At 38.2% G+C, this 26,005-nt stretch overlaps 1 protein-coding gene across 1 annotated transcript in view; it reads left to right on the top strand.

Annotated features, from left to right (window-relative positions):
* Nucleotides 1–26,005, top strand: part of LOC132105793 (mucin-2) — a 49,361-nt gene that overhangs the window by 5,300 nt on the left and 18,056 nt on the right. The window contains exons 2-10 of the mRNA XM_059511199.1: nucleotides 471–536; nucleotides 6,812–6,989; nucleotides 9,674–10,150; nucleotides 11,868–12,329; nucleotides 16,556–16,711; nucleotides 20,216–20,431; nucleotides 21,481–21,566; nucleotides 22,166–22,274; nucleotides 24,254–24,322. Of these exons, the coding sequence (XP_059367182.1) occupies nucleotides 471–536; nucleotides 6,812–6,989; nucleotides 9,674–10,150; nucleotides 11,868–12,329; nucleotides 16,556–16,711; nucleotides 20,216–20,431; nucleotides 21,481–21,566; nucleotides 22,166–22,274; nucleotides 24,254–24,322 (1,819 nt within the window). The remainder of the gene's footprint in view (nucleotides 1–470; nucleotides 537–6,811; nucleotides 6,990–9,673; nucleotides 10,151–11,867; nucleotides 12,330–16,555; nucleotides 16,712–20,215; nucleotides 20,432–21,480; nucleotides 21,567–22,165; nucleotides 22,275–24,253; nucleotides 24,323–26,005) is intronic.

Here is a 26,005-nt window from a genome sequence, read left to right as displayed (position 1 = left end):
AATAGATATATCAAGTAAAAAAAATATTTAGCAAATGATTTAGGTTGTTATTAAAATGTCTCAGCACTACTGTTCAAAGGTTTGGGATCAGTAAGTTTTTATTTTATTTTATTTTTATACTTTTATTCAGGATTATTAAGAATACATTAAACTGAACGAAAGTAATAGTAAAACATTTCTAATAAATTATGTTTGTTTGTTTTAGCTTTCTATTCATCTTCCTGAAGTTTCCACAAAAATATTATGTAGCAATACCGTTATCATTATTAATAATAAAATTGATTAACACCTGACTTGGAAAAGTAATAATGGCATTTCCATAGTACAAATAGTGCACAGCGAACCATGCACTGGCGTTCATAAAACACAGTGACAGTATATAAACAATAATAATAGACATGTTTATCTTAGCAAACAAGATGAATTAGTGTCAACATCAGTCCTATCTAAACCTGTTTTCTGTCCCCCAGGCACCATCATATTACTTCTGTTTTGTGAAACAAGCTGTCCTGTGGAACAGAGGACAGCATCACACGGTAAGTACTTGTGTAAGAACACAATTACGAAAGCACGAGACTGTCATGCGTAATTATGCTTCATCAAAACACAATTCCAATTGATTTAGCATGCCGTACATAGACATAATCGAATAAAACAAGACTGATATTCAAATATGACTCCTGTAAACAAACACTATCGCTTGGAAACACATATGCACTGATGGCTTCTGCCCATCCACCTCACTGTCTCCGTCTTCACGAGGCCAGAGACTGTGAATGTGCCACAGGCAACAGAGAGGTTACCATGGGGACAGCGAGTTGTGTGGGCTGGCTTCCTGTCTTGGCCTCTGGTTAAACAAACAAGAAAAAAAGGGCACAAAGATCCACCAGCCACTAACATCTAATTTACATCTTCGAAACGTACCAGTACACAATCAGCCAGGGGCGCACAAGTATGAATAAACACACACATCTGCATCGCTAAACTTGAAAACACACACCCAAGCTGGCACACATACATTCTTTGCCCTCAAGATGCTATAAAACTCTGGGCGCATCACTGTGAACTTTACGGGGCCGTCCCAGTCCAAACATCTATTGAGAACAAGAGACGATTAACCCTCCCATTGACTTCATACCTCACGGTCTCCATGGACATTGTCGCCACTGAGACGACATCACGAGTGCCGTCAGGGCCCTGAATACTGTACGCCCAAACGATGACACATGCACAGGTGGGCAAACACACTCGTGGGCCCGCCTTGCTCCGCAGACAAACACTGGTGTTTACACTGTGATTTATGGTTTGGTTTGGGGTGCATTATGTTCGGTATGACGTCCTTTTTTTAATGGCGAGTGGAGCTATACTTCCATTTTTGTGTGCATAGAAAAGAGGGTGGCCACAGGAAGGCAAGCTGCAATCAAACTACACAGGCATCCAATCGGGACACAATGACTTGACTGTGTTAGTACTCAATAAGAGAGTACAATTCTGACTCTGGAACAGTGAAACATACTGTTTGGAGTTTAAAGGTGATTTGTTTTTGTGATATTTTTTTTTTTACTTTATTTTTTTTTTACTACTCCAGATTAATAATCAAAAATAATGTATATATATATATATATATATATATACATACACACATAAACAAATAATTAATTAACCAGCCTAACAACAGCCCTTCAGAAAACATGTTAATTCTAAAAAATATACCAAGTATTTGATTTTTTAATGTTTAACAACCCCAAGATTTAGCATTATACTATATTTATAGTGCTAAATTGTGGGGTTGTTACACATTAAAAAAATCAAACATTTCTCTATTTTTTTCTAATTAACTTTAACACAAATACAGTAAAGTGGCAATATTGTCAGAAATTATTACAATTTAAAATAACTATTTTCTATTTCAGTATATTTTAATGCATTCCTGTTATGGAATTTTTGAATTTCCTCCAGCATTTCTTAATAGAAATAGAAATCTTTTGTAGCATCATAATTGTCTTCTTTTGATTGGTCATCATTTCAGTTATTTTACACTTACATAGGAAGTCATACAAGCTTGTTGACATACAGTACAGACCAAAAGTTTGGACACACCTTCTCATTCAAAGAGTTTTCTTTATTTTCATGACTATGAAAATTGTAGAGTCACACTGAAGGCATCAAGGGCTATTTGACCAAGAAGGAGAGTAATGGGGTGCTGCGCCTCCACAGTCACCGGACCTGAACCCAATCGAGATGGTTTAGGGGTGAGCTGGACCACAGACAGAACGCAAAAGGGCCAACAAGTGCTAAGCATCTCTCGGGGAACTCCTTCAAGACTGTTGGAAGACCATTTCAGGTGACTACCTCTTGAAGCTCATCAAGAGAATGCCAAGAGTGTGCAAAGCAGTAATCAAATCAAAAGGTGGCTACTTTGAAGAACCTAGAATATGACATATTTTCAGTTGTTTCACACTTTTTTGTTATGTATATAATTCCATATATAATTCCACATGTGTTAATTCATAGTTTTGATGCCTTCAGTGTGAATCTACAATTTTCATAGTCATGAAAATAAAGAAAACTCTTTGAATGAGAAGGTGTGTCCAAATTTTTTGGTCTGTACTGTAAGTAAATTATGATAGAAAAAAATATAATTTTTACAAGCAAATGCTGAAAGTGCAACTACATTCAGATTTTTTTCACAATGTGTGTGTCTTAACAACATAACTATCAAAGGTACAAAATTAAGCACAGCTTCAGCCTATATACTTGAAGAGCATTCAAGGTTGCCTGCTCTGTATTCTGCATGATGGGACGAGCTGTTTTGCACAGGGCAGAAAGTTTAAAAGAGAAGGTGAAGTGGTGAAGAGAGATAGAGGAGATCAAAAAAGTAGCCTCATTGTCTGCCGGGACAGAAAGTAAAAAGTTGCTCAGAATGCTAAGCTGCATCTGAGCCTGGCTTCTGACACGAGCGGCTAATCAGATTTGGTCCTCCCAATCCTAGAGACTCCACAATGCTCCCCACTGTCATCTCTTCCCCTCCTCTCCACCGCTCCTCTCTTCCTCATCCCCCCATCCCGGAGCAAAGCTAATTACAGCGCAGGCAGAAACACAAATCTGGCTGATTGAAAAAGTCACTCTTTTTCAGCAGGGTTTAACCTTGTTAGCGCTAAGCCTGGCTTTCTTAGACGTCAGGCCTTTTTGAGAGGAATCCTCTGTTCCCCTGCAGACAGAGGCACAGAGACACACTTCTGTTTGGGCCCTGATCGCTTCGTCTCCCCCCGGCGGAGGGTTCACATAGAGGCACTGCTATTAGGCATGCGTGTGTATGTGTACGTGTGTTTGTGAAGAGGCTGAGGAGTATATGCAGGCCTCTTCTTGGGACAGGCCATCTGGGACTGGTTTACAGACTCCCTACATTCACAAGCCTACGTTGGCCCATCTCCATCAGAAGGCTGTCCGGCACGAACACTCGAGGTTAATAACATTAGTACAGGCGGTGTGCGTGTGTGTGCCGCAGTGCGGCCTGCCTGACGCCAGGGGGTCATGTCATTTCCTGTAGGCCTCTGAAGAGCCCACACACTGGGGCAGAGGACCCTCAGGCCCGACATGGGGCTACAATCACCATTACAAGGTCAAAGACACTCTGCGTTTAATATACAATGCCACTCTCAGATGACTCCAAACAGCTTCTGCAAGTAAATGCTTCGCTTTCATTGCTTTCAGGTTGGGGTCGGAGATGATGCCTGACAGTTGGTTTTGGGTATTTTGAGAGACGTGTGACTAAATTAGGGCCTAATTTTTACATTCTCTGAAGTGTCTGTCTGAGTGAAACTCACTGGAACTGGCATATTGTCCATAGCACAAACTGTGTTACTTAGAAAAAAAGTATGGGTTCCACTATTAATTGAAATAAAACTACAATCATGAAGGCTGCGATTTCATCAAATACCGCAAATGTATGCGCTGCATGTTTCAGAGCGATGCGCGACACTGCGTTCTTTTACACATGAGCAGCTCAGTGACTCAATTTGCAGTAAATGCTGCTCTACACAAACTCACTCATGCATCTGCTTTATTTCCTATATTAAGCCAGAAAAATTCCATTGAGATATTACAATCGCTTCTTTCAGAAAGTCCCGGTAAAGAAGGCACACAAAACGATTCACAAAATAACAGTACTACAAATACTCATGTAAGACATTTAAAAGTGTTCCAAGATGGAAGTAAAGTGTCTGAGTACATTTTGCAATTCATTTCAAACCAAAGAAGCATGAAAAAAAGCTATTTTACCAAATTCTGAATATACGCTTTACTGAATTATTATTATTATTTTTTTTGTTAAATTAGAAAGTATTAAGTAGACATTACAAATAGTGCATAGAAAAGAGGGTGGCCACAGGAAGGCAAGCTGCAAATTTTTTTTTTTTTTTGGGCCCTGTCCCAAATGGAACACTTCATGTACACTTGCGGTCTTACAGACTTACAATGGCCCCTGCCTGCGCGTGTCCTTTACGTCCACGGGCCGTAGGGTGTCCCATTTGTCATTTTATCACTCAGAAGGGTGCTTTGCGGCCGTTATCCACTCGTGATCCACACTTCTGACGACCCTGCACTGGGGCAACTCCGCAGCAGACTTCTACCTGACAGTCAAAGATGCTTTACGTCATAAAAGTGCTGACTCAGAGGGAGACCGAAAGGGTTTAGTGTGCCATTTGGGACAGGGCCGAGATTGCCTTCATAGGATGGGCAGAAAAAAGGAAACAGGAAGTATCACATTGCTATGCCAACACATTTACAGCGTTGTTGCGCTCACACAATACTTAAATAAAAATGAAAAATGAAATTGACAAAGGAATTTTTTTCTAAATTTGGAAAGTAATTTGAAAAAAGAAAAAGGAAGAGGATAAAAAAGAAGAGGATATTAAGATCAAAGTTTATCTGTTTTTCCTGTGAAAGAAGGTTGCATTCGAAGGTTGCATTAGGAGAGCCCTGAAATGAGACTGGCTCAATGACATATACAGCCTTCGAATGCGACCTCTGTATGGTGTGAAGTCTTCTAAATGAGACACAGGTTCTGTGTGAATGGGCCTTTGAATCATTGATTCACATGATTCGTTCAGAACGCAAATCATTCAGAAACTAAACATCACTGTGTTGCTCTGAGATGCATAACAATTCTGTTGTGGCTTTATATAGGTAATGTTTTTGTTGGCAAAACTGAGCAAAAACAGACACTATTGTGTTTAAAATATAACAATATTAACTTCTTTACTGAACTGTTGTATAAATCACATTTGCACTCAATATATTCGGGACAAACAGCACTCGTGTGATGCTGCTCTCACTGCTCATGTGATATATCGCTTATATATATCGACAAAAACTCATACAGGAGTTTCTTAAATTTTAGGGCATAACTGCATTAATGGAGTTGTTGCCCTGCGTATATATATATATATATAATTATTATTATTTTAATATTTCTATTTAGTAATAATAATAAAAATATATTATTATTATTATTATTAAGAAGAAAAGGAATTTGATTGTTTGTGTTATTTTATTATAGTCTTAAATATTTCTTATTTTGATTTATATTTTTTAAGCAATAACATACAGTAAATGTATTATTTTTTCTATTATTATTTAGTAGTAGAAGTAATAGAAGTACAATTATATTGATACGAATAATCTAAATAAATAACCTAAAACATGTTAAGCCAAATTGTGCAACCCTACAAACAAGCAAAGCAAACTGTTAGTTATTTTCTTTTAACACAGTTGATTAAATCCCAGTGTTGATCAGAGAAACGAGCACAATTCAATTATTTCCCCAAATTGTGTGGTGGTGTTACTGCAATTATGGGCTTTAGTGATCCTAAACATTAAGATTGCATGTTTCACTCACCTTAACAACATGATAAAAAGGTAATGGACATAGGGATCCCTTTCAGGCATTCAAGACAGATGTGTTGGGACAGGAGGACAGAAAGAGAGATCAAATGAATGAAATAATGACTGAAGGGAGATAAAAGGTGCGAAAGATCTGTTTGTATCATAGGAGAGGTTTTTCATTAGTGTCAGAGAGAGAGTGTAAAACGGTTTCGGGTCACCGCTCTGAGCACCAATAATGCAGGGAACAGGGAGCACATGTCCCCTTTGATAACATTGTCAGCTCAGACATAGCCATGTTTACTCAGCAATTTACTGTCAGTCAACTGCAAAGGGATAAAGAAGACATCAAGACTTGTGTGTATTTGTGCTTGTTAACATTGCACTGTAGCACTGGACAGGTTAAAACTTGCTCTCTGACAAGTTATAAGCAGTGTAGCACCCATCTGGCCACACAAAGCAAAGAGAAAGTGTGCGAGCACATACACAAACACAGAGAACTATTAAGAACTCTGTTCAAATTCCCGTAAAAATGTACGTTATGCGTCAGTACAAATCATAGGAAGTGAATTAGCCTGAGGATGCATGTTTGCTAGCTGGTTGTTGCTAGCCAATAGGCAAAGGGCAAACAAATTAACCTTTCTAAATATCAATATCGACCAACTGCTGCTCCTTGCTTTCTTGTTGTTCTAAATTCATTAACTTAACTGAAAGAGGACCAGCCGTGCAGCAAGAATGGAAAATGTATGTGTCACAATGAAAGGGAATATTGAATAACCAGTTCAATAAGTCAACACTAGGGGGCACTGCAGTGAGGTGCTTATTCAAGCTAGGCTGAACCAGTGCAATGACTTTCCAAATGTTTTATATATATATATATATATATATATATATAATAATCATTTATTTTATTTTTTATTCTCTTCAGGTAATCAAACGTGAGAAATGCCCTCCACCCTTGTGTTCTCGTTTTCATGCTCATATGGAGGCCTGGCCTGACCATTTCAGAAACCCACATTTCCTAAACATGCTTCCCAGACCAGGGCCTAATCATCTGGGGCAAAAACAACGACAGCAGAGTGCTCCACAACCCCAAAGATGTCCAGGTTAGTAATGATATATAGTCCTAACAAACTGTCAATGAAAATAAAAAAGGAAGAACAGCGTCATATATCAGTCATTATTTCAGCTTCTTAATTAAATCAGTCGTTATTAGTTATTAGATTGTTGTTGTTGTTGCTTAAATTTACCGTTATCGGCCATTTCATTTACTAATGAATATTTTATTATTTATTCATATAATTGTAAATTTTCCCATTTATATTACCATTGACACCAACTTTGCTTATTTAAAGGTAATCTTTAAAAAAAAGGAAACAACAAAATATTTTAGAAAATCTCAAAATTAACATCCGTTTTCATTCTATACATTAAAATATAATGTTGTGTTGCCTAAATTCACATGTAATATTTAAATAAATCATTTTTTTCAATCAATATATACATTTAAAAGTATATACATTTTACATTACTTGAAAATAATGATTAAGGTATTGATCAGTATTATCATTGTCACATCAGTGTATCCCTTATTTATATTATAACATGATAACAGTAATTATCATTCAGTTTTGAAATGATCTTCCTCACCAAAACATTTAATTTTTATAGCTCGACACAGTGTACCATGTCTTCCTCAAATTAAATAAATGATCTGAAACTGAGCTACTGTGTTAAGAAACAAGTATAAATCTAAATGCATCCATTTAAGCTCATATATGCATGTTCACTGTGGCGCCGCCCTCCTGGTGGCCTGCTACTTCTATTAAGCCTCAGTGCTGTGGTGTGAAGGTATTTGGATAAGATCGGTCATTAACGTGCATCACATCCATGTCTTTCAAAGCAAGCTTGGAAGTCAACAGAGATGGGAGCATTACTCTACATCACAGGCCAAAACTAATTATACAGCCATATGGTGCTCAGAGACTCTAACAATCAACCCCGACCTGCCTTTAGCTCCCCAAGGAGAGCAGGGGGGTGAGGCCACAACAGTGCGATATGACACATGTCGTTTACACACATAGATTTTGTGTGTGTGTGTTTGTGAGACTGTGACAGATGGACCAGGCAGTGGTATTGTAAGAACAGCAGTGCAGCTATGTGCTTTCCAGCCTCTCTCTCTCTTTTTCTCTTTCCCCTCACTCAATCCTTTTCTCTCGCTGTTCTGTCCTCTGACTCCTCAGTGACACAGACTGAGTGGAACAAGAGCGTATTGTGTAGGGGCCTCTGGTCTGCTTCAACACAGGCCCCTGCTGGGGGACTCACAACATACTGGCCTGGGGGAAAACAAACGATAAGGGATGAGAGCGAGAGACGGTTAGTCTATTGGTGTAGGTTTTTTTGCTTTAATTTGATGACCAAATACAACAAATATCTACAGCTCGAAGCTGTCAACCTGGCTGGATAGCTAGCTAGCTAGCTAGCTAGCTAGCTAGCTAGCTAGATAGATAGATAGATAGATAGATAGATAGATAGATAGATAGATAGATAGATAGATAGATAGATAGATAGATAGATAGATAGATAGATAGATAGATAGATAGATAGATAGATAGATAGATAGCTCAGTGGTTATGGGGCCCACCCGAAAACATGGTCCTGGAACCATTGAATTGTGGCCCTTAGAAACTTTTAGAAACCTTTGAACCCTTTGACATAACTGGGCAACTGCACCAAAATATCATATGTCATTTTTGTTTCTTCAGAGAGAAAAACACCAGCAATGCGCACTACACATCATGCGAGAGGAAACTCTCTGTAATTCTCTCCTAGCAGGCATCAGCATCAAGAGCCATTGAAGAAAGAGTCAGGCTTGGCTCATTTGTTTGCTTTGCTGTCATTGCATCCATAATTAGCTATATGGGGTGTCTAATCCCAATTATGAGAATGAGTTCCTTCATATAGTGGTTGCAAGTGGTAATTATCATATCTTAGAGTCACTCTGTATACTGAGCTGGGAACTGGACAGCTGCTCCTGCAGAGGGGCAGAGTTTTCGAGGGGAAGGAGGGTGTTTGGGGCCCTTGTTAGGAACCAGGGGCCCACAACAGGCAAAAGACTGTTTGCTCTGAGGCTCAGTGGAGTAGCGCAGCATCCGTTATTGGGCTGGGTGGCCTTTGCCTCTCACCTCTCCTTTTTAGCTGTAAATGATGACGAATACGCTTTCCGTCTGACCCTCATGCTGGACCCCCATGTTAATTATTCAGGACCTCTTTTTGTGTGTGCCCAAACAATGTCTGTCATTAAGCCTGTGTGTGTGTGTGTGTGTGTGTTTGGATGAACGTGAGTGTGTCCTGTTCTTCTCTACATGAGACAGCTGCAGACTGGGTGCTCTGTTGCGGTATGGTTTGTTTAGTGAAGGATTTCTGCTCTTGTGCATTTGCGATGCCCTTTCTCATTTGCATTTGTGACTAAAGATTCCCCCAACCTCATGCTGTGATGTGACCCTAACCTTGACCCAGATGTAATCCCCCACTTTGGCCAGTGGTTTCCAATCCTACTCTTAGAGGACCACCTTCTTGCAGAGTTCAGCTCCAGATCTAAACCCAACTAATCTAGGTCTTAAGGGTTTCTAGAAACTTCCAGTTAGGTGTGCTAAAGCAGGTTAAAACTAAACTCTGCAGTAAGGTGACCCTACAGGAGCAGAATTGGATACTTCTAGTAATTGTATCTGAATCCCTGCTGTCCACATATCCACATTATTTGAACAGATCTCAACCTCTTTTTTGTCAGATGTCAGGAGGAACCAAAATGTGGATCATTCCAACAGGAGTCATTTCAGTGTGGTTCTACCACATGTACCTGGCTGCCCTAATCCAAGTAGAGCTTCTCCAGAACCCCCATCAAGTCCTTCTCTGACGCTCAAATTTGTTGATCACCCTCAGAAATCCCAAACCTCCAATCCACACTTACAACTTAAAGATGAGGAAGAGGATGCATGCTCTGCTCCACAAAATCTGAATCAAGGGCACCATGAAACGGGTGAAGAGGAGACAATGACCCCAACAACTCTGTCCACCCCGACAACCCCAAGCATTGCAGCCACCCCAACTACTCCTGGCACCCAAAGTACTCCAAGTAGCCCAGTCACTCCAGGCACACCAAGTTCATCTGTGACCCCAAATTCTCTTTCTGATTTTAGTGGGCCTTCATCAAGCCAGTTCAGCCGTAGCACTGACCTGAACAGTAGCTTCTCAGATGCCCTGTCAGGTACATTATTCTCCTTTAACACTTGGTTATCATCCATATTAAAATGAAATTGTACAACCCGAATTCCGGAAAAGTTGGGACGTTTTTTAAATTTTAATAAAATGAAAACTAAAAGACTTTCAAATCACATGAGCCAATATTTTATTCACAATAGAACATAGATGACATAGCAAATGTTTAAACTGAGAAAGTTTACAATTTTATGCACAAAATGAGCTCATTTCAATTTTGATTTCTGCTACAGGTCTCAAAATAGTTGGGACGGGGCATGTTTACCATGGTGTAGCATCTCCTTTTCTTTTCAAAACAGTTTGAAGACGTCTGGGCATTGAGGCTATGAGTTGCTGGAGTTTTGCTGTTGGAATTTGGTCCCATTCTTGCCTTATATAGATTTCCAGCTGCTGAAGAGTTCGTGGTCGTCTTTGACGTATATTTCGTTTAATGATGCGCCAAATGTTCTCTATAGGTGAAAGATCTGGACTGCAGGCAGGCCAGGTTAGCACCCAGACTCTTCTACGACGAAGCCATGCTGTTGTTATAGCTGCAGTATGTGGTTTTGCATTGTCCTGCTGAAATAAACAAGGCCTTCCCTGAAATAGACGTTGTTTGGAGGGAAGCATATGTTGCTCTAAAACCTTTATATACCTTTCAGCATTCACAGAGCCTTCCAAAACATGCAAGCTGCCCATACCGTATGCACTTATGCACCCCCATACCATCAGAGATGCTGGCTTTTGAACTGAACGCTGATAACATGCTGGAAGGTCTCCCTCCTCTTTAGCCCGGAGGACACGGCGTCCGTGATTTCCAACAAGAATGTCAAATTTGGACTCGTCTGACCATAAAACACTATTCCACTTTGAAATAGTCCATTTTAAATGAGCCTTGGCCCACAGGACACGACGGCGCTTCTGGACCATGTTCACATATGGCTTCCTTTTTGCATGATAGAGCTTTAGTTGGCATCTGCTGATGGCACGGTGGATTGTGTTTACCGACAGTGGTTTCTGAAAGTATTCCTGGGCCCATTTAGTAATGTCATTGACACAATCATGCCGATGAGTGATGCAGTGTCGTCTGAGAGCCCGAAGACCACGGGCATCCAATAAAGGTCTCCGGCCTTGTCCCTTACGCACAGAGATTTCTCCAGTTTCTCTGAATCTTTTGATGATGTTATGCACTGTAGATGATGAGATTTGCAAAGCCTTTGCAATTTGACGTTGAGGAACATTGTTTTTAAAGTTTTCCACAATTTTTTTACGCAGTCTTTCACAGATTGGAGAGCCTCTGCCCATCTTTACTTCTGAGAGACTCTGCTTCTCTAAGACAAAGCTCTTATAGCTAATCATGTTACAGACCTGATATCAATTAACTTAATTAATCACTAGATGTTCTCCCAGCTGAATCTTTTCAAAACTGCTTGCTTTTTTAGCCATTTGTTGCCCCCGTGCCAACTCTTTTGAGACCTGTAGCAGGCATTAAATTTTAAATGAGCTAATTAAGTGGATAAAAGTGTAAAATTTCTCAGTTTAAACATTTGCTACGTTATCTATGTTCTATTGTGAATAAAATATTGGCTCATGTGATTTGAAATTCCTTTAGTTTTCATTTTATTAAAATTTAAAAAACGTCCCAACTTTTCCGGAATTCGGGTTGTAGATGATGTAGTCAAGAGATCCTTAATTGATATATCTCTGCATTCTCTTTATATTACTAGTGAACTTCAGCGTTGACCATTGTGAAGACAATAACACAGATGATGAGGATAACCATGCTTCTGACCTTGAGCAGAATAATTATTATCAAGAGGGCTGCTCTACTTCTCTCCCCGAGCTTCACTGTAGCTCTGCAGGAAGTTACAGTCAGGCCAGCTCACGAATGGATGCCCTTCAAGCACATCTCTCTAGATCTCTCACCTCCTGCAAACAAGAAACACCTTCCACCTGCTTGCCAGACACTCCAATTTACACCTCTAAAACCCCTCAGTCTCAGCAAACCCCAGCAAACCAACAGTCCACATATGAAACCGTGCACAGACACCCAGGATCCAGCCAATCTGGCTTGAGCATTCAGTCACAAAAATGCTCAAATGTTGAATGCTCAACAGCGGACAGTCGATCAGAATGGAACCTCTGGCCTGTGCTTCCTCCCATCATGCCACAGCAAGATGAACTGCAAGGTGAGTTTAATGGGATATAAACATCTGTTTTTCCAAATATAATCTAATTCTAATGATTTTCTGACCCACTTTTTTCAAAGAATAAAGCTCACGGAATTCTATTCAAAATTGTGCTTAAATCAAGAGATACAAACTTACCAGGTTAAGAGAATTACTTTTTTTTTTTATTATTATTATTTTAAAATATATATTCTATGAAAGCCAATCATAATATTGTATGCAGTGTAACATTTAATATTTTTCTTTGCAAGCAGATTTCTGTTTTAAAATGTACATACTATTTTACTGTAAAACATGACAAAAGTGAAAAAAAGTTTATTTTGCATGTGCAGTATTTCTCATATATTTTTTTATTAATTAAGACAGTATTCAGTCTATTCATGAACTTGGCTCAAGGATTTCTATTCTTCTGGGGACATTTTTAGTAATTCCATCCCGGAAAGAATGGCAAAATCTGATCTCATACACACACACCTACACACACTGTATGCTTTATTAGATTGAGTCTCGAATAGTCATCCACACACGCTGGGGTCAAGTTGGGCCAAACAGAACTGAACGTTCAACGTACACTGTTCACTGACATGAAAGAGAACAAAAGAAAATCAAAGTCCTACACCACGACCATGAGCTTCGGCTTTCTCGACACAGCGACTAAGTCATAAATATGGCACGGAGCTTTTCTCTTCTGCTCTTCACTGAAAGCAGAGGGAAAGCGAGGGGGTTCTTTTGATGGAGAATCAGACTGGTACCGTTTGATTCCCCAGTTCAAAGCAGCCAAAGCCTTTACAATGGGCGGCGTTGTGGGGGACGAGGGGGTGGTGGTGATGCCGGCTGCGTCGTGTTCTCCCCTCTGAGCCTCAGCCTCCTGCGTTCCCTTCTTTCTTCCTCTTTTCTCTCTCTATTCTCTCCTCCCCCTGAAAGGCAGACGTGTGGAGCTGTGGTCATAAATCCGAGCTGACCGCCGCCTCATTGACGGGTGAACAGTGAGCGAGCCTCAGCTACAATGCGTATCTCTTAGATGCCCTCCGTGCGCTAATTTACCATCCCCAGTAAGATGAAGAGCTGGGGCACTGAAATCTGACTTTAACTGAGAGTTCATGAAAGAGAGAGCAAACAATTCAGAAAATGCAGATAGATTTCTTCGTCTTTTCTCGCTTTTTTTTTGTCAGAGGAGTGATATAGCAGCTATCAGCATCTTGTTTGCACACTTATGGGGCCAGACAGATAATATATCACTGATTCGAAAGTGGAGCCGCGGTTTAGTAATTTACTTTATTGCAATGAGGGACAAAAAAATGACACTTGGGGGGACGTCAGTGACCTTTTCCTAACTTTCTTCAAGTCTGTCTTTGTGCAGTTGTGTGTATACAGCACTATAGGCCAGTCTAGGGGTCTGTTTTGTAAAACTGACCAGCTTTCTGTCACCCCCCATGCTATGGTCCAGCAGTCAGTGGCCGACCCCACAATGACCTCTTTCAGCCCCATCTCAAGAGTGTAACTGTCCTTGACAATAAGCGGGACCCCCAGGCCTCACTGAGACACCCATACCACACACACACACACACACACACACACTGCTTGGCCCTCAAAATCTCCATATTGTGTGGCCAACGAGAGAAAAAAGGAGAGTAGACAAAGGAAAAACAAAAAGAGACACATATGGCACATACGTGGCAAACTTTCTGACTATAACATTTTCATTTTCTGCTGGATAATGTTTGAAATAATTTTCTACTTTCAAATTTTTAGCACCTACAGAATAATTGGAATAAGGGTCAAATTTCACTCAAAAGAAATGACTTCTAGTTACTAGTTGGTTAAAGAAAAGTGTCACACAAAGGCTTGGGGTCATATGAAGTATAACTATGTATTTACACACTGTATATAGTAATATACTGTATATATTCAAATGTTTGGGGTCAGTAAGTTATTATTTTTTTAATTAATACTTTTATTCAGCAAGGATTCATCAAGAAATTGATCAAAAGTGACAGTGAGTACATTTATAATAATACAAATGAATCATGTCCTTTTCATTCATCAAAAAATCCTGAAAAAAATGTATTACAGTATTAAACTGTATTAAAGTATTAAACGGTTTTCCTCTTTGAGAATGTCTCTTAAGCACCAAATCAGCATATTTGAATGATTTCTAAAGGATCATCTGACAAATTAATTTAGAAATATATTAAAATAGAAAACAAAGTGCAATACTATTTCACAATATTACTGTTTTACTATATATTTTTTTTATAAATGCCTCGGTAAGGGGGCTTCTTTCAGAAACGTTAAAAAACCTTATTGACTCCAAATGTTTGATCTTTTGTGTGACATTTTATTTTTATTTTAACAAAATATAAAGTTATTTTAAACTTTCTTACAAATACCTTTTATGTTTTTTAAAGGGGGCTTCCTACACACACAGCAACTCTCTTTACACAGCAATGCTGATATTTGACAGCTACTAAGCCACTTAACCCTTGAGTAGATATGGAACATTATTAAATATTTTATGTAATTAATAGATTTTTTTTTATTACAGTTTTTTTTGATTGCTAAACGACAGTGAGCACATCTGGAGCTACATGTGCAAAACTCTAACTACAGTCTGGACTACCAACAGTCACCTGAGCTAAACAGTTCAAATCACCTGCAAAACTCATTCCAAGCAACACGACTCTTAACACATGGCTCAAAACAGGCTCAGTGCAGCCAAACACTACACACAACCCTCACTGAGATAACACACACTGTCACTCAGAACACACTGAGAGGAAAAACACTAGCATCAAACGCCAATACAGAAAATACTCACTTTTCATCTTTACAGTTTGAACAATTTCAGTGACTTCATACAAAGTCATATTTCTTCAAAGAAAAGAGTGACATTCTCTCTGAAGCAAAATTAGCAGTTTGCTTCAATAGTCTGTAGTAATTTACAGAATTACAGTAATGAGAAAAAAAAGGTAGAAACTAAACGTACATACTGTAATTCGAACAAATAATTGAGGGGCTAATCCTGAAATTGCAATCAGCAGTGTTTGAAAGGCACAAGGCTAAAATCTATTCCTATTTTGAATGTGTGGTTCACAGTTTTGACAGCAGTGAGTTAGCATTTGAACAAAGTGCTGTAAATCCACAGTGTTTTGCAGGTTGTGGTTAAAGTCATGGGATAAGTGTGTAGAGTTTTGAAAACTGTGTTCAAGCAATGAAAAAAAAAACTAGAGTTTGGTCCGCATGAACTGCTGCTGTGCAGACTGTAGTTAGAGTTTTGCACATGTGACTCCAGTTGTGCTCACTGTCGTTTAGCAATCGAAAAAAACTGTAATGTATATATATATATATCCACTGTGACACACCAATGTGTCCTTGAGCAAGACACTTAAACCCTAGTTGCTCCAGAGGCGTGCGACCTCTGACATATATATAGCAAACGACCTCTGACATGTAGATGTAAATGTAAATGTAATTTTACCAATACATTTCTGAGCCTGCCTTCATCTAACCTATAGGCTGGTTTACACAAACCCCACACACACTCACTCAGACACATAGACTGTCTCAAGAAGCACTTGGCTGAAGATGACGATGAGCTTGACAGCACCAATATGTTCTGAAGTGTCCAGTCAAGTCTCTCTATTGTGTGTGTGAGTGGTAAGCCAAAGGATGCTCCCATACAATAGCTGTGTGTGTGTCTTAGTGCAGACAGACAAGGAAGCCTTATTTGATATATATATATATGTGTGATATATTGATATATATATATATATGTGTGTGTGTGTGTGTGTGTGTGTGTGTGTGTGTGTGTGTGTGTGTGTGTGTGTGTGTGTGTGTGTGTAATGTGTGCATATGTTTTTTGTCTGTTAGGGTTTAAAACGAGAATTGAATAAGAAATAACCTATAGCTGTGCACAGAAATGAATTATACCTGACTGTTAGCGTTATGTATATCAGTTAATCTACACTTGTATATCAGAAGCTTATGGCCAAAAGCCATTCTCTGGAACTGAGAGAGCCCTACAGGGGAGGGTGTAATGATGGTGGTGGTTTGACTCATGGACTCAGCCTGGAGCAATATTCAAACATTATTCTGGTTTGACAGCTGAGGAAATAGGTTAAAACGTCCATTGGGCTAAAATGCAAATCCCTCAAATGAGCACATAAGAGATGTTTACACAGTATATTGCGTTTGTAATTACTTATCATGTTCTTGGACCGTTTCAGATGAGAGTTTACTGGGAGGGACCCCTGATTCCTTGTCCAACAGGTCACAGTCTGATATCTTTGCTGAGCTGGATGATCTGGCCCCTCGCTCAAGTTCCTGTGTGTCTCCAGACCACCCAGCCGGGAGTCAAACTGACCGATCCTCACCTACCACAGGTAATACTGCCAAAGCCATGGACACAATTCAAACAGAGGCTTTTTATATTGTCACTACACTGAACAAAATGAAGTGATTAAATATTACTGGGAAGATTTACTTTGCGTTAAGTCAACAATGCATTTTTTTTCTAATTTATTCCTGTGATTGCATAAATAAATATACTCCAGTCTTTAGTGTCATGTGATCCTTCAGAAAGCATTCTAATATGCTGATTTGGCACTCAAGAAACATTTCTTATTATTGTAAAAAAAAAAAAAAAAAGGTATTATATAGGAGATATGTTTCTATGAGCAATGGAATGTCCAATAGAACAACCTTTGTTTATTTCACTTTTGACATTACATTTTCCTTTAGTCACTTTAACCCACCCTTGCGGAATTAAAAATGCTGATTTTGTTTTTCTGAATAAAAAAAAAATCTCACTGGCCCCAAATTTTAATATAATATTTTATATATAATATAACAGCTATTAACACTTTTGCTTTTTCATTTTGTTAATAACAGTTCTCCATAATGTCAATTTTGACTTGCCTGTAACAAACAGAAGTTGCTCCATGTTTAAATCTTTCCAAGTTATCAGTTTATTGTCTATAATAATCTTGTGAACAGCGATTACCCCGTTTATTTGAAAACTTGTTCAACATGCCATAATTATTTACTCTCTGTTTCAGCAGAAATGGTCACTGCTAAATAAGTTATGCTGTCAGGCATGGAAAAAACTCAAATATCGTAAGGACCAAGAAATTAAAATCACTTGCCGCTGTGTAAACTTTGTTTGCCAGTGTACTAACGGCATTGTCTCCCCGCAGACATTATTTCAAATCTGTTTGTTGTTGTGAAAAACCTAATCCTTCAATTAGACACAGCCCCTTTCTTCACCCTGTCCCGAGGATTATTGCTGAGTGTGTAAAATAAAAGAAAGAGAGGGGGACAGAAACATTACCTAAGTGAATTTTCCCCATAGGATTTCCTCCTGAATCTTGACAAGGTGTTAAGCGTTTCCGGGTGCCTGTGTGACCTGACCTCCTGACCTGACCCTCTCACCTTTCTAGCTCCCTCGGGGTGGCTAACATGTTCAGCTGCACTGTAATGCATGTCATTATGTTCAAAAAAATCTCAAATGAGATCTCGCTCATGGATAATTTTGTTTAATACTCCCATTTCTCAGATTTGTATGAAAAAGTGAGTAATCTCACATGTGTCTCCTAAAACCAGCATATGTGTTGAGTTTTGGATGTTGGTGCACTAATGGTCGACCAGACTAGACCATAACTAACCAACATAAACTAGCTGGTTTAAGCTGGTCTTTTTTAACAGGGTTTAATATATGAGCAATGTAATCCATGCATTTTATACATAGCTCTATACTCTTGTCCTCTATACAAGTTGTCCTATTGTCAAATTGTCCTATTTGTTTCTAGTAGTTGTAGGGAAAAAAAAGACAAAAACTGATATTCAAACCGGGCCGGTTCTAGACATTAGGAGGCCCAAGGCAAAATTCATGTTGGATGCCCCCATCCCCAATAAAAAGACAAATTTGATCCCTAAGCTTGTTTTTTATACAACATTTAATTTTAAATGTTGCATATTTTTACTTACACAATACAAATGTTTGGACACATAACTATTTTTTTATGTTTTTGAATAAAGTATCTTATGCTCATCATATATATCTCTTTTATAACAATATGTCTTTACTATCACTTTTTGTCTATTTAACACATCCTTGCTGAATATTATCATTATAATTTTTTTAAAATGTATTTTTGATCAAATAAATGCAGTCTTGATAAGCATAAGAAATTTCTCTCAAAAACATAAAAAATAGTAGTAGGTCATAATTTTTGCCTGGTACCTTATGTACATATTGATCAAACTTTATCTAAGGTAATCTCTTTTTTGTTTGATGCTATTGTTGTTATTATTTTGCTGTTTTAGTCAATGTATTCACAGTTCAAGAATAACACTTCAGTAGATGTACAGTGCTTTTATCATTTTTTTCCTAGCTGGGTATGGGCAGAATTTCCCCCATCCAATTTAATCAATATAGACTACAGATATTGTCATATTATAAATATCAATAATATTATATTATGTATTGCATTGTTACCTTAAATATAATATATATATTTATAAACACACACACACAAATCAAGTGGAAGAGAAAGACTATAATCAAAATATATTAAAAAAAAAAATCAAAATACGTTGCGTGTGGGCCCACTCTTTTTAACTCAAAATAAAGTGGTGAATGATCTTTCCAGAAAGAGGCTGATTCACAGAACAAGTTCATATTTAAAATACACTGCAATCACTCTAAAATAGATGACAACAATTCACGCACCTGCATTAAGAGCTATACTTCTTTGCGTATCTATTTAGTCGTTAGTATCACACAGTTCGCCGCACCTGATGGATTGGTGACAATTCAACAATATCCATTGAACAATGAGGCTAGAATTTGCTGCCCGTCTTGACTGGTGGACTAGCATATAAGTGATGCTACATCTATAGAACCTATAGACAACAACAGAACCTTAAGGGCCTGTTTATAAAGCCATAACTCTGAAAGGGATTGGTTAACAGTAAAAAATTTGTCTGTGTGTCTGTAAAAATAAGGTTTGAAGTGCTGAGATTCATGGTTAGAGTGAGACAGTAGGGTGAATTCCCCTAATTGCCACACCTCAATAGTGTGGGTTGGAGATTTGCATATGTGGCCTATAGTGATAGTGATCCCATTTCTAGGGTGTGACCGCAAAAACAGCACCCTTATGACACATTATGAAAGTGTGATCCTTAGCACTCCCTAAAAAAAAAGAAAAATAAAAAAACAAGAAAGGTATGTCTAGTATTTAGATTTTAGACACAGGAACACTTGACATGACACCAGTCTGTTTAAAATTTATATGGAAGACATTTGTTTAAATCTTGAAGCCCTAAATATTATATTATATTATATTATATTATATTATATTATATTATATTATATTATATTATATTATATTATATTATATTATATTATATTATATTATATTATATTAAATTAAATTAAATTAAATTAAATTAAATTATATTATATTATATTATATTACAGTTATTAGCAATTACTGTCACCAAAAAGATATGGTACAAATCATGATTTTACAATATTTACATCAGTAAGTTAGTCACAAAGAAAACAGCAGGCATGTGTTAGAGCCCAAAGGGAGAGAATGTCTTTTTAAAATGTGATAAAAATGGGATCATTATGGTTATTTTGGATACTGTATATGCATCTGACAATTAAAAATAATTATTAAATTTATTAAAACATTTTTTCAAGATAATGATTTTATATATATATATTTTTTTATCACTAATTCAGATCACTCTTCCACATTTATTGCAGATTTGACAAAAACATTTAAAAATCTTTGATTTATCTTTTACTGATTCCAAAAAACTGTGTTTTTATTTAACTTCCACATCAAATTAGCTCTGACTGATGTGCATGTTGACAGATCTGAGTCCTGGACTTGCGGCACTGACTGTGGGATGTGATTCGGGTGATCTGGGATCTTTGTCCCGTGTGCAGCTCCTGCTATTGGAGCGAAGAGGATCCGAGAGTCCAGGTTCCATCCCAAGTCTCGAATGGTGTCAAACTCCGGACGGAGAGGAATATGAACCTGGCCTTAGAGTCTGGAGCTCGGGCATTTCCCAATGTTATCAGTCCACAGGTACATTACATATCATATAGCAAGCTGCCAAGCACCTGTCCAGTGTAGCGGTGAATGTCTGCGTCCGTTTGTGTGTGGGTGTGTGCACGTATAAGCTTGCCTTTCTGTGCGCGTATTTGCGCGTAAAAAGACCGTAGCAGACACATTGGCCCTGCTATCTCTCCCCATCACCTCTCATCAGATTGCAATGTTTACATTCAAGAGCAACAGCGCCTTGATTGCCTTTAAATAACTTTGAAAAATAACAGTTAGGAGGGGGGCAAAAAATCCCAAGAGGAACGGTTGATTTGAGTTGGGGAAATTTGGCAATTGTGAGAGGGCGTCGGGGAATAACGTTACGGGTGTGCCGATTGTTGGCCGTCCTTGAGAGTAGTGTTTTTTGTATTTGTGTATATGTGTGTGACCCCGTTGTCGTTACCTTTGAACCAAAGCCGGCATGCCTCTCATCTGTTCCAGGGCGCGCGGCTACAAGTCCTTAACTGAAGCCATAAAGTTGCAGCGGTTTGTTGCTCCTTCAAAAAAAAAAAAAAAAGCTTTATGGAGTTATGAAAAAGTCATATTAATAAAGATAAAAAGTTTATCATTAACCCAAAACCTCCGTTCATCCACACGTCTGGTCGCAATGGCCCCCCTATCAGGACGTATTCCTGCGATGCGGCTATTGTGCATTGTTCAGGCGCAATCCACAGATAAAGGCACTACAAAGGAAAGCCACATGCGGCGGATCAGATCTGGGTGCAATCTTGATCGGATGTGTTTTGAAATAGTGTTAATGTGTTTCTAAAGTCTGGCACAAACATGCACGGCAGCGCGTGGAGGCCAGGCTCCTCGCTAGGTGTGTCTGCACCTGGCATGCTGTGAGTAGACAGGTGCTGTTTGCTCATTTGTGAGGCACCATTTCTATCAGTATTTGCAGAGGGATTATGGACCTTCAGTCATGTCAAATACAAGGCATCAATCACTCACTGTCGTCCCTCTTCTTGCATTTCTTTTGCACTTGTATATATTTGGTCTGCCCTTGTTTTCAAGCCGTGTGTGTCTATTTGCAGTCCCCGACAACCGCAAACCATTAAGTGGCAGAAACAGCAGCCAAGATTCTTTGGCAGCTTTCAAGGGACGCAGAAAGTGCCCCGGGGTGAGTATGTCGCTCATAAAACCATTTCAACACACACACAGAGGAATCTATGAGCCACTTTATGGCTGTCGTTCCTGTATGGAGGCGACTGGGGGATTTCTGCTCGCTGCTGGACGGCAGGTGTGGGACTAATAAGTCACTACGGACGACAAAAAGGTGCAGTCGCTTATAGAAAAGAAAGTTGGGCTTCTCTGACTTGCCGTGCTGATAAGAGGGCTGAATTTTAAGGCATGGATGTGCCACAGTGGGGCCAGAGGGCAAGGTTTAGGGGGTAAACAGTGTCAGCGAGGGGTACAAGGACTCAAAGCATTGGATGCAGGTGCAAAAGGATGGAGGCATTAATCTTTCTTTTATGAAGGAAGGAGGAAAGCCAGGGGAGGGGTATGGTGGCCTAAACATGAATGTGTTGTAAGCTGCCGTCAATTAAGTTTAAGTACAATAGATTTTCCCCAGGACAGATTACTGTGAACACTAGGGAGGCCACTGCTTCTTTGTAGCACAGCAGGGCCATGGCCGCAAACACACATTCATATTTGGTGGTTATGCACTTCTGTCCTGTTTGTGCTAACCTGTGTCTGTGTGAATTGTTGTGCTTTTAGCTCATCAGTGTGGGGAGTGTATCAAGGACATCATCCTGTTGTTCTCTCAGCCCGAGGGTGTCTGAGAGCAGCTCAAGGAACCCGGAAAAAACCACCTGTGATGACCAAGGTGTGCCACCACTCACACCACCAAACACATAACTGTTATAAAGGATTTGATTACAGTTGAGAATTGACACCTGACAGATGGAAACCTTAACAATGCTCAAACCCAAGTTGAGAATTTAACAAAATTGGAATTAGCATAGTTTCCATCCAGCGAGTCAATAAGAACAAAATCGTTACTTTCTGATAAACTGGCAGTAAATATCACTAAGAAAAGTGGGAGAAGCCACTGAATATATTCATTTTCATATAAAATAATTTACTTGGACCTCAGAGTGAGCAGACAAAGCACAATAAATGTGGTCATTGCTTTTGGAGGTGGATGCCTTCTGTTTGGGAACACAGTCGTGAAGTCAATTGTGTATGGTTTGCTTAAAGGAATATTCCAGGTTATATTCCATCTCAATTTGTGGCATTAAATTGATTACCACAAAAAAATATTTTGACTCATCGTTCCTTCTCTTTAAAAAAGGACAGTGAGGCACTTACAATGAAAATGATTATGGCCAATCCAGAAACATTCAAAAACTCACGGTTTCAAATGTAAAGCCACAAGACCTGAACAATATGCATGTTCACATGATCCACATGTGAAAAAAAAAATCACTTACTACTCCTTTTTTGTGTAAAGTTATGTCCAATTTTACAACGTTACAACATAACATCATAAACCCTAAAACGACTGTAAAAAAATAATAATTTAGACAGATTTACAGATCAAATAATACACCGATTTTACACAGTCTCACCAAGGCTGCAATTACTTGATCAAAAATACAGTAAAAACCAATGCTATGAAACATTATTACACTTTGAAATAACTAATTTGTTATTTTTTTAATTTTTATGTTTTTCCTTGAAAGTTAAAAAGAGCAACATTTATTCATTTTTGATCAATTAAATGAATCCTTACTATATAAAACTGTTAATTTAAAAACTCTTACTCAACCCAAGATTTTGAACAGAGCAAGTTATTAAATACATTTATAAGCTTTGCTTTTAAATCCTCCAAAAAATTGGCCATTTTACTTCCATTAGGTGCTTCACCGTAACCTCAATTTTGTATTTATTTATTAAAAAAAAGTTTACAACATTATGCCACAAATACTGTTACTGTGCTTAAATCGAATTGAACCAAGAATATTCCTTTAAACCTACACCAAAAAAGAGAGACCATTTTGACCAAAATTCATATGCTTTATGTGATCACATTTAACATCTTTCAATTTAATACCCCTACATCAATAAAAATGTCCTGCATGTGAGCAGTGTACGAACACCTGAAAGCTCTATCATAATGTCCACCTGAGGGATGAATACCTGCATGTTGCTAAGAGTGTAGAGAGTTAAGGTGCACCTCCATGAAGCTCTCATCATTGCCAGGTCAGTGTTTGGTATCCTTGTGCAGTACAGTTAAGCCACATAATCCCTCTCAGAGGCAGCTGCCTGGTGCCAGGCTTGTCTTTGCTGTGTGACCATCTTATGTACATAAATGAAATAAGGGCCCAGAAAGAAAATTAAGAGTCTGCATCTTTAATGTACTCTCAGCCTAGTTCTCATGATGCAACCTCAACCAGACTGGAAATATCCTGCTCAAGCCTATTCTGTTATGACTGCATCTATACTGCATCTGTCAAAGCTTTGAAGAATAATGTTAATCACCAACATCCATCAATGTGTTGAGGGAGTAATGTCCCATGTTACTTGATCAGTCATACACCTCCATTAGTGGCTCAGACTGGCATATCTGCAGGGCACAAAGTTGCCCCCAAAACAACCCATTCTAAGTCTCAAGGACATTTAGAGAATTTATTTAATCTTCTGAGGCGCTTAAAAGGATAGTTTAGGCAAAACTCTTTTACAAATTCTTTTACTTATAAGGGTAGTCCTTGTACCTTTTGCACTGTAAATTATTGTTCACAAAAGAAAAACCATAAAAGATAACTATATCTAAAAAAATGTTTTGCTTTGTTTCATCACAAGGTTGTGAATCCCCAGATGAGAATGTCCCGCTCTATTTGTCACCTCTCTCTCCCAGTGCTTTGCTGACAGGTGAGTGGTTTTGCTATAATACCAATGGGGTATTGTATTGACAATACTGTTCATATATATATATATATATATATATATTTTTTTTTTTTTATACTCCACATTTTACACACCAAGTCATTTGAAAATCATTTGAAACTAACCAAAACTAAATGAATAAGGGACCTTGGGTTAAGTTATTTCACTAAGAGGGGCAAATAAAAGTAATTCACCTCAAAAGAGATGTTACTCATGTAACCTAGGAGATGGTGGGTGTGTCTGAGAGCAACTACACTCCTCAAAGTCCAAAGACATGGTCACTCCTGGGAAGAGGGTTAATGTGGGGTCAGTGCGAGGTCAATCCAGGGCCAGTAGGTATTGAAGGCCTCAATGTGACTGAAACAGTGGACATGAGATTAAAGCCTCCTGCTGAGAATAGCATTTGGATTATCACTGAGTGGGACTCTTGTGATAATCAAAAATAAGTCAAAAAAAAACCACTAACGTTAAAGGGATAGTTTACCAAAATTGAAAATTCTGTCATCATTTACTCTCTCTCAGTTCATTTTGAATCTATATGACTTTTCTTTGTGACTATAAAAGAAGAAATTTAGAAGAAAACAAAATGTATATAATGATGGTTGTTTCGGACCCCTGGTTACTTTCATTATATGGACTGTTCTTCGAATACAAAGAAAGTTATACAGGTTTGGAACGACTTGTTCAAAGAATTATTTACAGAAAAATCTAATAAATCTAATAAAATCTAATTCAAAGTTTAGACAAGCACAAACTTTTTATTATAATTGTAAAAACATCCCTATTCAGGTTGTGGAACATGTATTTTTGCTGTAAAATCTTTACTGGTTTTTAAATTGTAAGAATAGCTTTTATATTGGTATTAATATTTCAAGATTAACATGTACATTTATCATTATCCATATTTTTCTTATTTTTTCTTTTTAAAAATCATGTTAAAATGAGAGTATTGAATAAGATACATAAGGCCTCACATCAGACCATCAGTATAAGTTTGTCCCCACATTAATAAGTACAGAGCTTTATTATAACACTAAGCATTTAAATATTATATCATAAATATTATATCATACATATTATCCTACATATTACATATTATCCTATATTATACATATACACTATTATTTTTTGTTCAGTTCGGGCCTCAAACTGCCCAAACAAAAAAGCCTGATGTATTGTCAACAAAAAACATATATGCAAACCTTTACATTTTGTCTAAAGGTTCAATAAACTGTCCCATTACAAAAGAAATCTGACTATTACATCATACGTCAGGCTTCAATAGTCTGCTTATTTGTATTTGTATTTATTTAGATTTTTTTTTCTTTACAAAAATAATATGATGAGTCTTGATTTTGCAAGACACCATCAGTTATTCATCAGCTCAAAGAAACTATTGATTTTCAAATCATGACTTGCACCCACTAATAAAGGTGTTTCGGTCACTGTTCAAAATGACACATGACACAGACCCGATTCCCACCAGTGTCGGCTCCCTGACCACTCTTTTGTGCTCCCGGCTCGTAATGAATTCATAGGTGTCCTAATCCCTTTTTGTGACGGAATGGCTACTGTTGCTTCTCCTGGTCACTCGGGTGACCCCTGCAAGTGTTTATTATAGTCTTTAGCATTCAGCTGAAACTGAAGATGTCACAGAGGGACATGAAT

The sequence above is a fragment of the Carassius carassius genome, chromosome 26 (genome assembly GCF_963082965.1).
Source record: "Carassius carassius chromosome 26, fCarCar2.1, whole genome shotgun sequence".
Taxonomy (NCBI): Eukaryota; Metazoa; Chordata; class Actinopteri; order Cypriniformes; family Cyprinidae; genus Carassius; species Carassius carassius.
This window is presented reverse-complemented; position numbering and strand designations above follow the sequence as displayed.